This window comes from Leptosomus discolor, chromosome 10 (genome assembly GCF_034619465.1).
Source record: "Leptosomus discolor isolate bLepDis1 chromosome 10, bLepDis1.hap2, whole genome shotgun sequence".
NCBI lineage: Eukaryota > Metazoa > Chordata > Aves > Leptosomiformes > Leptosomidae > Leptosomus > Leptosomus discolor.
Genome location: NC_141400.1, coordinates 16,637,953 through 16,649,678, shown reverse-complemented (window position 1 = coordinate 16,649,678; position 11,726 = coordinate 16,637,953). Strand labels below are relative to the sequence as shown.

The window sequence follows — 11,726 nt, the reverse complement described above, 5'->3', positions numbered from 1 at the left end:
CAACGTTATCATTATTAGAGTATCATTCACCCACTTGTCTGCAAGCTGCTGCCTTCTCCCACCAGCTGCCTCGTCTTACAACAATGCCTCATTTCTGGCTCAGAAGACCAACAATAGGCTCTCCCCTGAGCTTGTGGCGGCATCTCCACGATCACTTGGCAGGAGGCAGCATAACAATAATTTGACGGGCATCCTCCCAAGGAGACCCAACACATCAGTCACGCTGCTGACACACCCCACACCCGGAGGAGCTCATCCACACCACAGATTTCTAGGTACAGGCAGCTGCTCTTGATTGACCATCCCAAAGACAGCAGGTTTTTCCATTTCACTGGCAGCAGAACATGAATGTACCTGTCTCCTGTGATGGTCCCTGCGATACGACCATGCTGGTTTGAGCTAAATCTGCTTGAGTAAAGCAAAGCAACAGGTAATCAGCAGAGAAGACTGAAGTCCTATTTCTAGTCCGAGGACAAATCTACTGCCTGGCATCTAAAAGGAAATAGCACTGCAAAAACAATTGCAAGTTCCCTTTTTATGGTGTGCAAAGAACCTCTTTCCAACAAAATTAAAATAATTACTCTTGAGATTTTTTTAAAAAGGAAATTGAAAAACCACAGTATTTTCAGAGGATGAACTGTTGTTGGGTAGTGCCAAAACCTACCAACTTTTACTGTCCAGAATAACACGAATTATCTTGATCTGACTGCTCCAACTAAACGAATTAAAATTAACTAAGACCCTTGTGTCTTTAAATAGAATCTGTCATCCTAATACAGCACTGAAAAAAAGTAAGAGTTTGAGTCACTCCTTCCCTTCGTATAGTGCCGTGAGACAAACGTCCATCAGTTTCTCACCAATGTACCAGTTTTGCTTAGACAACTGTTGTTTAAAGGATGGTCAAGATTAGTAGCTTGAATGAAGGAAGAAAGACAAATCCTCTCTTCTTTTCCTACAGGAGAAAGACAAGGGTTTGCAAATCTCCATGTAACAGGTTTTTAGGTTTGTGGGGTTTTTTTAGCTTAAAGTTGCTGGACGAAATTCCTAAGCTCTCAACAGCAACTCACTTCTGAAGCTCAGCATGCTGGAACACTCTGACTTCTGTAGGCAATGGGGAACTGGCTTTGATTGAGGTTTCCACCATCTTTAATGTTCAAGGTTCCTGGCAGTTTAACTGCTCTTAGAGATAATAAATCCCTCATGAGACAGGAAGGCTGAACAATCACATACTTCAGACTAGCTTGATCTGTATAGTTCCAAGAATAACTTCCAGTGCAGGTGATAGCAAGCATATGATAAGCAAAGTTCCAGGGGAAAGTCTGTTGAAAAAACAGAGTTATGGGAAACAGACTGAACTGCTGGTTTTATGGACATAGCTCTATTCCAGCACTCAGGCAGTAAAAGTAAAATGAACTCCCTCAAAGTTAAAAATACCCAATAAAACTCAATAGGCAAGGTAATTATTTTGACTCGACAGAGAAGACCGGTCACTTGTTCCCACAGAGCAGCCTACCTTGCTGACACCAAGCAGTAAGACATCTCTCAGTTCACCTGGTTTTTCCAAAGCTCCGTTTTCTGTAATACGGATTTGTAGCGCTGGCCAAGCCTCTACCACTCTGGGCCAAACAACAACTTAAGGAACAAAAGAACTGTAAGAGGCATGTCCTCCAACAGCCTCTGCTGTGGTGTCACAGCTCCCCCAGGGGACAAGGCTGGTTGTGTTTTAAACTCCCAGGACAGACCTGCCCTCTTCCTGCTTATCAGTGCAGGTTCCTCAAGAACTCAGCTGGGAGATTTGCTGGATCAATGCTTGTCCCAGGGGTGCAGACCCAGGGAGTCAGGATGGCACCCAAGGGATGAAGGTACCTTCTCCCTTCCTGCCTTTCCCTTAGGAAAACGGATTTGAACACCAGGTCAACGGGAGGTGTTAGCTCAAACGTTACAGAATAAATGCATGAGAGACACACTTGAACAACGAAACTTCATATTGCCTGGGTTATAAAGGTAACATTTGCAACATCAGCTGCTTTTGCCCTTTCTCCTGGTAAGGGCCCCCATACTCCCTATGGAAGTGATGATCTTCTATAGGTCCATTATAAATATAAATTGGTCTGTCACAAAAGCAAAACTGAAAACTCCAGCAGTAACATAAAGGAGATATTTATTGTCAAGCAATATCACACCAAAGTAAGCAAGCAAATGCCATAGTAACTAACAAAATACAGGAGAAAGCCTTGTGAATACACTGAATTTTAATTTCTGGCATCTTCAAAAAAGAATTCTCTTGGTTTGGCTGACAGAAAACCACAAAGCACAACTGTCTGTAACTGGAGCAATCGGACACGTATAGGGACAATAATTATAGGTAAAATAAATTAGTTGTAAACAGATCTGTTTACTGTATTTCTCACCACCTTTTTTGGTTTTTTTCTTTCTTCGTATTTCAGGGTTTGGGCTTTTTTTTTTTTTTTTAATCCTAAAAGTCCCAAGATGTTTAGGTCTCAGTACCGTAGGGCCCAGTTTTCTAAATGTTTATTCTCTGGGCTGGCAATAGTGGTTTATTCCACTGAGAAGATAAACAATTAGTTTAAAGTTTAATGTTACATACAAATGACTTATGTTTCCGGTAATTACTCAAGTTGAGGGAGCAAGTTTTTTCATGAAACAAATTACGAAATTGCTTGTTTGTTTAGTATTAGTCAAGCATACTAATATTTCAGTTGTGAAAATGACAATTGTTTTCTCCACCCCAGCCAGTCAAACCACAAGATACAAAGCCTGAAGTTAACAGTGCAAGTACAGCTCTTTGAAGAAAATTAAAAAGCCCCACACCCCCTCCCAAAACAGTCCAGTTACTTTAGAAAGTCAAATAGCAGGGCCCCTAACCCCTTCTCTTGAAATTCTCAAATAGTACAGGTTCAAGTCCAAAGGTAAACAACAATACAAGGAAAACAACAGACATCAGCATACCTCTTAAAAGCAGAACACAGAAAACAGCCTTAAGGTGAGCTGTTCCAATGAAGCACCTTGCTTTCAAACAGATGTTGAAGACAGCATCAGTCCTTCAGTAAAACACACCTTCTTGTGACTTCTAATGGAAATCAAAGACTGATTTAACAGCCCTGCACCTTTCGCCACAGAGATGGGAAAGGTACTTTCAAAGTACCTTCAAATAAGCCCTTCAAATTACATTCTGACAAAATACATCAGGCTCAAGTGAATCATCTTCAAGAGTAACCTTAGCTCAGTGATGTAATCAGCAATTAAAATTCTAACATTGCTAATATGCCCCCAGTTACTGTTTTCTAAGTTACATCCAAGTACCTCCCTTCATAATGGAATTTGTGCCTGCTAAAAAATGCTGAAACACAACTCTCAGTTGCACAAAGCCCAGGCCAGCTGTAGGCATTTGGGAATCTGCACTGGTGCCAATAATTTGGTTCTCCCCAGACAGCCAAACTGAGACAAATGGAGAAAACAGCAGTTAAGTCACACCCGATGGGAAATTTTGTCTTTTTCTAGTCACCTGACACCATAAATTTATCATGCAATTCTACATTCACTTTGTCAACAGAAAGGTTACTTGAACTATTAAATCCTGGTTAAATGTACGTTTATTTATCCCATGAGCTGCAGGTAGCTAAAGCGGTAACTCTTACTTCAGATAACATTGATTACATAGCCAAGGGATACAGATATATATTCTCATTTCCAGTGTAACTTGGAGATGGTTTCCACTGAGCTCTCACCCCTGATGCTCTTCTTCAGCGATCTGATACTGCAGCCTAGGTTTATTAGGATTGTGTTCAATCAGCCAGTCGGCAAGCCAAGTCTGTAAATGAAAAATCCAAATGTTTTCAGTTTTTGTTGTTTTCTAATAAGTGTATGTGAGAATGTTAAAAGCATTATTTGAAACCTCTGATACAGTCAGTCTCCTACTGTGCTGCGAAATGAAGACCTTTCAGAAAAAAACAGACATACAAATAACCTGTTTCTTAAAAATGTCCTTTAAAATCTTCACAGCTTATATTGCTTTTGCACAATTCACACTGACCTTTAGAAGACAACTTTTCCTGGCAATGTCTATCTTTGTGTATAAGAACATCTGAGCCAACAATCTGGTCAATTCTGTTCTGAAGTGAGGCTGTACAATATGCATTGAAGTGCTTAATGAAATATTATTCCTGACAACACTGACAGATCCTTTATCTAGTAATCATCCACTAAAAGCGCCAGTCTTCTGCACTGAAATCACCTTCTAGTCCCGAAAACTTAAACCCAAAACATGGTTACTTTTTGAAATGCATCTTGTCAGCTTTCCAGCACGTTGTACTTAAACAAGAACGTGGGAGGTAGGAATGCCGCGAGTCCCAACTTCCTCTGCCCGTGTCTCCGCCTGGCCTTAGGCAAATTCACCCTTTGCCTCGATTTCTCCACTTGTAAAGAGAAGTTTTTAACACATCCTTATTTACTTCACAAGGCTGTTGACGATTAGTTTCTGGAATGCTAAGTACAACAAACTTCATACCACACTGTGAAGTGAAAGGACTGATAGAAGAGCAGACCAGTAAGGTAAGCAACAGTCTCCTTTTATTACCAGGTATAAAAAAAATGGTGTGCAACGAGAGAGACAATAAGCAGAGAATCCTCACAGGTCAGTCAGCAATAGCAGAGGAACAGTAAGAACTCAAGACAGAAACGGAAAACAAACAAACAAAACACAAAAACCCCAAAGCCCTTAGAAAGTCTACTGGGGAAAAAGGCATCTGTAAATTTGAGCCCGACTGAATTTATCCTGTGTTACTTAGGGAACTGACTGAGACACTGCGCTGCTAGCAAGTATTTCTGAGTGGACAGAGAGTTTCTGACGCCACCTTAAAAAAGAAAGGGGGGGTTTTAAAAAGCTAAATCACCCCAACTTCAGGTCTTCAGTTCCTGGAAGGATACTAGGAAAAACAACAGCACCACAACAAACCAAACAAACAAAACTCACCCAAACCCCCTCAACATTCCCCTTAAGCCACCTTGCAGGTAACAAACTGAAAAGCAATAGCCAATATAAATTTCTGAAAAAAAAGTTGTATGAAATCAACATTATTTTCCTTCTGTTACAAGGTCACAGACACTATGGACAGGGAAGAAGGAGCAAATAGCATGTTTTCATTTTAGTAAAGCTATTAACACTGTTTCGTGTAGCTTTATAGCTTTCTTACGAGCGAGGAAGGCAAGCACGGTCTCAATGCAGTTACTGTTAGTTACCACATAACTGGCTAGAAAATCGTGCTCAGAATGCAGAGATCAATCAGAAGTAAAACCAAACAATGAGTTAGAGAAACATGACTTACAATGTAAGAGGGAAAAAAAAAATCAGCTTTTAATATACTGAAGAGATGACTGAAGGGAAAAAAGATGGTAATGCTCTTCAAATATGCAATAGGCCGCTGCTGCAAAAAAGGAGATATTACATTGTCTCAAATGTCCTCTGGGGATAGTAAAAGGAAAAAAAACCACCAACCAACCCCAACTAATGGGCTGAAAATTGGAGCACAGGAGATTTAGGGTAACTTTTAGTAAAAGCTTTTCAACGAAGTATAATTAAGCATTGAAACAGATTGCCTAGGGAGAGTGTAGAGTCTCCATCACTTGGAGTGCTAAAGAACAGGCCAGACAAACCTTTGCTAGGAATGGTCAGATACAATTGGTCTGGCCTTTGGGCAAAAGGATGGATGAAAAGACTTCCCTGTTTTCTAGATTTCTATGGTAACAGTGCCAGGCGCACAGAAAAAGTGAACAGGTTACAACGCTGGAGCAATCACAGTACATTTAATCCGACCCCACGTATAGCACCTAGTTCATAGAAACACCCCTGAATTATTTTTCAGGCTTTTTTTTCTGAAATGTATCTTTTAGAAAAATGTGATGTTGATTAAGAACCTGATAATGATGCAGAATCCCCACAACTGCCAGTGAGGTGTCACACGGATTAATTCTCTGCATTCTTAAGGAAGTACTAGTGTGAAGACTTGAACTTTAAGACCACAAAAGCCATTTACCATCTTTTTCCAGATGAAAGAAAGCTAATTTTGTTTAGGGACTGAAAAAAACCCAACCCAACAACCAAACACCACCCACCAACCCCCAAAACCAATGGGAAATTAACTCTAGTCTTTCCATGAAGAACTGCAATTTGAAGGACACCCATGGTTAAATTCATGGTTAAAAGGAATAATATGTGAAAGGAGGGCGAGATGCATCAGCTTGATAACCAGAAAGGGGTCACAAGAAGACAGAAGAATTTTCTGTAGGTCAGTGTGACTATTCAAGATAGCCTTCACTCAGAAGAATCGTAATTCATTTTCCTGGTCAACTATGAAGCAAGCCAAGTAAATGCTAATCAATGCTGTATAGTGAAAATAACAGCTTATCCTACAGAAGGATTGACAACATTAATTTAAATAAACTGAACAATGACAAAATATAGACAGCCTTGCTAAGAACTCTACAGTATTTTACTCAACTGTGTAACTACTATTGGTGTGATTACCACCTAATCTCACTTCGTATCACTTGTATGAGAGTTATTTCATCTCAAACTCACCTCAAAAACAGTAAATAAAGTAAAAACTTGTATTTGACATCACAAAATAGTACTCATTTACCTTTCCAGCCATCTGTACCAACTACATGTTAGAAGGAGTTTTACAGAAGTCATTTCATCACGGCTGATGTCCTGGCCCTCATCTCATCTCTTAACAAATCAGTGAATTTCTTGAAAGGCAAATGTTATTTGATTAGCTCATTAGCAGGCAGCTAAACCAGCACAGCTCCTTAACAAAAGAGCAGCTTTCCTGTGTACAGGGACTTTACTAATAGGAAGTAAATGTATCACAAAGCATACACCACACCACGGATAGACTGTACGTACCATTGGATCGGCTGGCTTCTCTTTACACAGTGCAGTGAGCCCAGCCAGTAACGTAGGCTTTACATAAAGGTTCAGGTAATCCCTAGCTCTTTGTCCCACTGGAACTGGCTCCAAGATCACTGTAAAGAGTAACCACAGGTGTTGGAAAACAGCTTGTGGAGTGATTAAAAAAGACATTCTCTCAAAGGTTGTTTATATACGAGCTGCTGTTTTCCTTAATAAGTTAATAATGCATAATGGGTGTTATAGTTTCTTGCACATCAAACTGCAAAGAAACTACCTAAACCCCTTCACAACGTCCCTGAGGTAATCTTACTGATTATAGCCAGTTATGAAAAGGGAGGAAATCAGCTCATCTAGGCAAAACCTATATCCTTGAAGATGCATTGGGGGAGAGGAACAATAAATCGCCTGTTTAGCACTTCCTTCTTGCAGTGTGAAGCTGGTTTCTGAAGACCCTAAAAATCTCACCTTAAGTCCAGCTTTGTTGTTAGGGTGAGGAGAAGAGACATGGTTTACAACAGGTAAGGTCTGTAGGGAAGTACATCTTTTATTAAACTAACTGATACAATTGACAGAAACAGGCAGGTTTTTCTAGCAGTTTCCCTTGCATCTTTCTGTCAAAGAGCAAAGCCACCTTTCAACTGTTACATGACAAACAAGAACTCCTCTCCCAGCCTTCCCAGGTTCTATGGCCCATTTCTCTGGCACTGAAGTTGAGAATTGCACTATCATGTGAGCATCCAGCTGCTGTTGGAACAGGAATTACTGAACCTGAGCCCAAGAAGAGAATCAGTCTTCTCCAGCCGAACAGGAGTCCCCAGGGCTGACAGTGCCAGAAAGACATGCTGGAGTGTAACAGCTTCCCACTTCCTCTCATTTACCACCTTTGCCTCCAATTCCCAGACCACAGAGTTTGAAAAGTAGAAGCAAAAGCAATCCCTGTTAACTATAACGGTTCTTCTACACACATTTAGGTATGCCTTTCCTAGCAGAGAATATCAGCTTAGACATAGAGAGACCCATTCTCATAAAGCAAACAAACCCAACCTCTTCTAAATCCAATTGTATCCAGAGTCTGGACAGAGACAAGTAATAACAGGGAAGGACACTATCCTCCCAGATTGGCAATGTGTGATTTGCACCATTTTACCTTCTGGAAACATGAATCGAATTTCTCTTTCTGCTGAGGAAATGCTGAGACTTCCGTGAAGCGCATTCCTCAGATCATCAGTCCCATAGATAGCTCTTAAGCTAAAAACAAGAGAAAAAAACCTGCTTGGTAGGCAAGTGTGAAACCTGTCCAAGTCTCTACAGTCTGAGAGCACATAAAAGCAATATATATGGACTAATTAACAAGGCACTGGCTTGATATCGTTTTTAAAGAAAGCAAGTAGCTACCTAAAATGTATGTTCACGCACTCAGTGTTCCGCATAAAATGGGTGAAATTTACACAGTAAAAAACAAAGGTGAAAAGCTATGTTATTGGAAATTTAAAAGGCAAGAAGCCACTTATAAAAAAAAAAACCAAGAAAGGAATTCTGGTCTCAATTAAGAGAATGACAAAATCCTACAGACTTCCCCAAGGCCATCAATGAGTTACCTGTGCGGGTGAGTTCTCCTAGCCTTTATGCTGTTTGATGGTCCAAGCAATTCCTTCCAGTATGAGACTGCGCAATGTCTGGCAAGAACCATAGCAACTAAAGGTCCAGAACTCATGTAGGCTGTTAAATTTGGAAAAAACACTTTCCCATATTGGTCTGCGTAAAAGTTGCTACATTGCTCTGGGCTTAACTGGAGCTTCCGTTTCTATAAAGTGTGAAAGAAAAAAAAACATGAAAAAACCCCCCACCTTGTCAAATGAAGATAGCTCGCTACCTCAGGTCAGATACAGTCCTCTGGCGCAGACATACCTTCAAGTGCAGGAGGCCAGATAGAGAGCAAGGTCCCAGCCTAATCTGATTCTCCCAGATCTGATCCTCTTTGAGACACAGAGTAACCAAGAGCAGCAGTTTTCCAAGATAATTAAACAGAGAAGCGGACCACTTGAGTAAGATGTGATTTTAGCCTACGCAAACCACAGCATTTTAAGACTGCTGGATGACTTAAAGTATAGTGAGGGCACAGTACAGAAAAAGTGAAGAGCATTACAACGGGCAGGATTTAATTACTCAGCTGCTCCAGCAGAATGTTCTACTTTTCAACCATTTTCTCTCCAGCCCACACCGTTAATTATGCAATTGTTCTCTTTTTCATTCAGTACTTCACGCTTTATGGTTTTCACAATAGATGCCTAGCCTGCAGGAGGCCGGATTAGGACAGGTTTGGGAGGTTATCAGAAGGCATAGGACAGTCACGAAAATAAATTCTTTGAGCCTGAACTTAGGCAACACACAGCACCACAAACTCAGACTTCTTATAGCTTTAGTGCCAAAAGCCGCTGGAGACATCAGAAGATGCTATAAGCATCTTCAAATTACAAAAATAAATGTAAAAAGATCTAATTTCTCTTATCTTTTGATACATTTCGTAGAAATAAAAACAACCACAAAAGGAGGAAGTGAAAAAAGAACAAACGTGAAAAAGGGGCATTTACAAGGAAAGAACGAGTACGCTTTCAGAAAAAAACCCACTCAAACTTAAAATTGTATCTCGAAGGCCAGTGGTCTGGTGTGGCACAGAGCCAGCTACCACGGGTAAGGGCGCTGTGGTGAGGAGGAGAACGAGGAGGAGGAGGAGAAGGAGAAGAAGAAGGAGGCGGCGGCGGAGGAGCCGGAGGAGGAGGAAGAGAAGCCGCTGGGGGGAGGCCGCGGCCGCGGCCAGGCGTGAGGGCACAGCGCCCCCCAGCGGCCGCCCCCCGCCGCCGCGGGCTGCCCGGGGCGCAGCGCGGTGCCGCCCCGCCGGGGCAGGCGGAGGGGGCTCTGCCCCGGTCCGGCCCGGTTCAAACCCTCCTGCCAGGCACGGAGCAGCACCGCTGGCTGCTCACCGCACAGCCTGGCGTACGCCTCGCTCCTCTGCTTGATTTCCCAGATTCGGGCTTGTGGTAATAATTTATAAAGCGAGTGTATAAAGAGCCCCGCGAAGGAGGAGCGAGAGAATGAGAGAAGACATTTCTTCTAACGGCAAATTTTCGCTTAAAGCAATCTCTGCTGACAGGCACGCTCCAGAGCCCTTCCCAGCAGCACAGGGGCCGACACCAGCGCTCAGGGCAACGTTCCCCCGGCCACCACATCAGGTCCAAAATGTGAAAGGACAAGCTCAGTAAGGCCTATTTAAATGAAACATTTGCAATACATTTACATATCCATAAAGTCCACTTACATTAAAAACAGTGGGAACAAAAAAATACATCAGGCCGAAACTGGCCAGCTCTCTAATTCAATTAATCCTCTAATTATCCGCTTGGCAAATGCCTGCTGTATGAACCGCTGTGATACTGGAATGATACACTCTCCAAAGAGTTACTTCGGAGACGCCACGTATCTGCTACATATGTTTGCTAAACCCAAGTTTATTAACAAAGTCTGTGTGTTTCCCTGTGGTCAGCAAAATAGTCAGTCTGTTCTGTCCCATCCCATGCACCAGCAAAATGTATCCTCACAGAGTCTGGCAGTGGTGGCTGATGACATGAAAAATACAAATTGATTTTTGGACACACTAGCTTTTAGTTACTGGCTTGACTGCTGAAAGTTTAGATAAATATTGTTCTGTCTGATGAACTGCAGTTATTTTCTCTGGAGCGCAGCCTGTTACCTGAATGATCAGGAATCCTGACCGGAGAATGAGATCCTCTATTTCTTCTTCTTTATCAATGACGTCTGGTTTGATGAGGGCCAGAGTTCTTTCCACAAAAATCTGAGGTTCGGGCATTAACATCTGCATCTCGGCTTCTAAATTAGGAATCCACGCGCCCCTTTCGTACTGCAATGACACCAGTTCATGACAGTTGGCACTTGTGTACTGCGTGGTCACCTGTGGTGACATTTACCAGGTACTCCAGGAACAGTGAGGGTCACCCCACTTCACAAAATCCATGTGAGATTTTCTCTGGACTAGGCAGTGCTCCGTAGTGCTATTCAGTGCCATAGCATTTTGTGGAAAATAAGCCACAAATTAAATGTTGTTAGCCAATCGTAAAATGTAAACTATTCTAATATTTCACTAATTAACTCATACAACGTATGAGAGAAAGAGAAGCGTTATCATACACTCTGCTATGTGCAAGAGCCAGCCAGGTTCACGGGCTGTCGGCACTCCCGCATCCTCCATCCACCACCCTTGTATTCCACCAAACCCACAACCTGTATGCTCACACATGCTGACCGTGGTGGGGGACTTGGTACTCTGACCTATTCCACCTGTAAGCCCCAAGGTATTCCTCAATTGTTATTTAATTGTTGTATTTATGGGCTCAAGACAAAGTGCCAGTTTTCCAACGGAGCTGATCAGGCCATTAGCAAGCTATTAGGATACAAAATCGTTCTGTGAATAGAGGAACTAGCGCAGATGGGTTTCCTACAGACTTGTGACCACTTCTGACCTTCTTTTCCCCCTTTCCCCTCTGCCTCCAGGCTCCCAGCCCTGGCTCTCTCCACCTGCACCAGACAAGGCACAGGTACGCAGATGACTGGTCAGCTCGCTGCTGCAAAAATCATATATCATTGCTCAGTTACACCTGCCTTCTCGGGTGGGATGATCTTTTCTGCACCTAGATCTTGAAGCCTCCTTGGTGGCTTTCAAATTTGAACAGGCTGCAGCCTCTGTTGAGGAGGAAAGATGGAGAGCTGAGCACAGGACGGC

General features: G+C 42.3%; 1 protein-coding gene across 1 annotated transcript; it reads right to left on the bottom strand.

Annotated features, from left to right (window-relative positions):
• Window positions 1-3,745: 3,745 nt before the first annotated feature.
• Window positions 3,746-10,820, bottom strand: NME5 (NME/NM23 family member 5). Its single transcript, XM_086471157.1, has 5 exons — window positions 10,680-10,820; window positions 8,530-8,735; window positions 8,079-8,179; window positions 6,926-7,044; window positions 3,746-3,832 (listed from the first exon to the last, which is right to left on the bottom strand). Exons 1-5 carry the CDS (start codon window positions 10,806-10,808, stop codon window positions 3,746-3,748), a joined length of 642 nt encoding a protein of 213 aa, XP_086327283.1. The 5' UTR covers window positions 10,809-10,820.
• Between the last annotated feature and the right edge of the window lie 906 nt (window positions 10,821-11,726).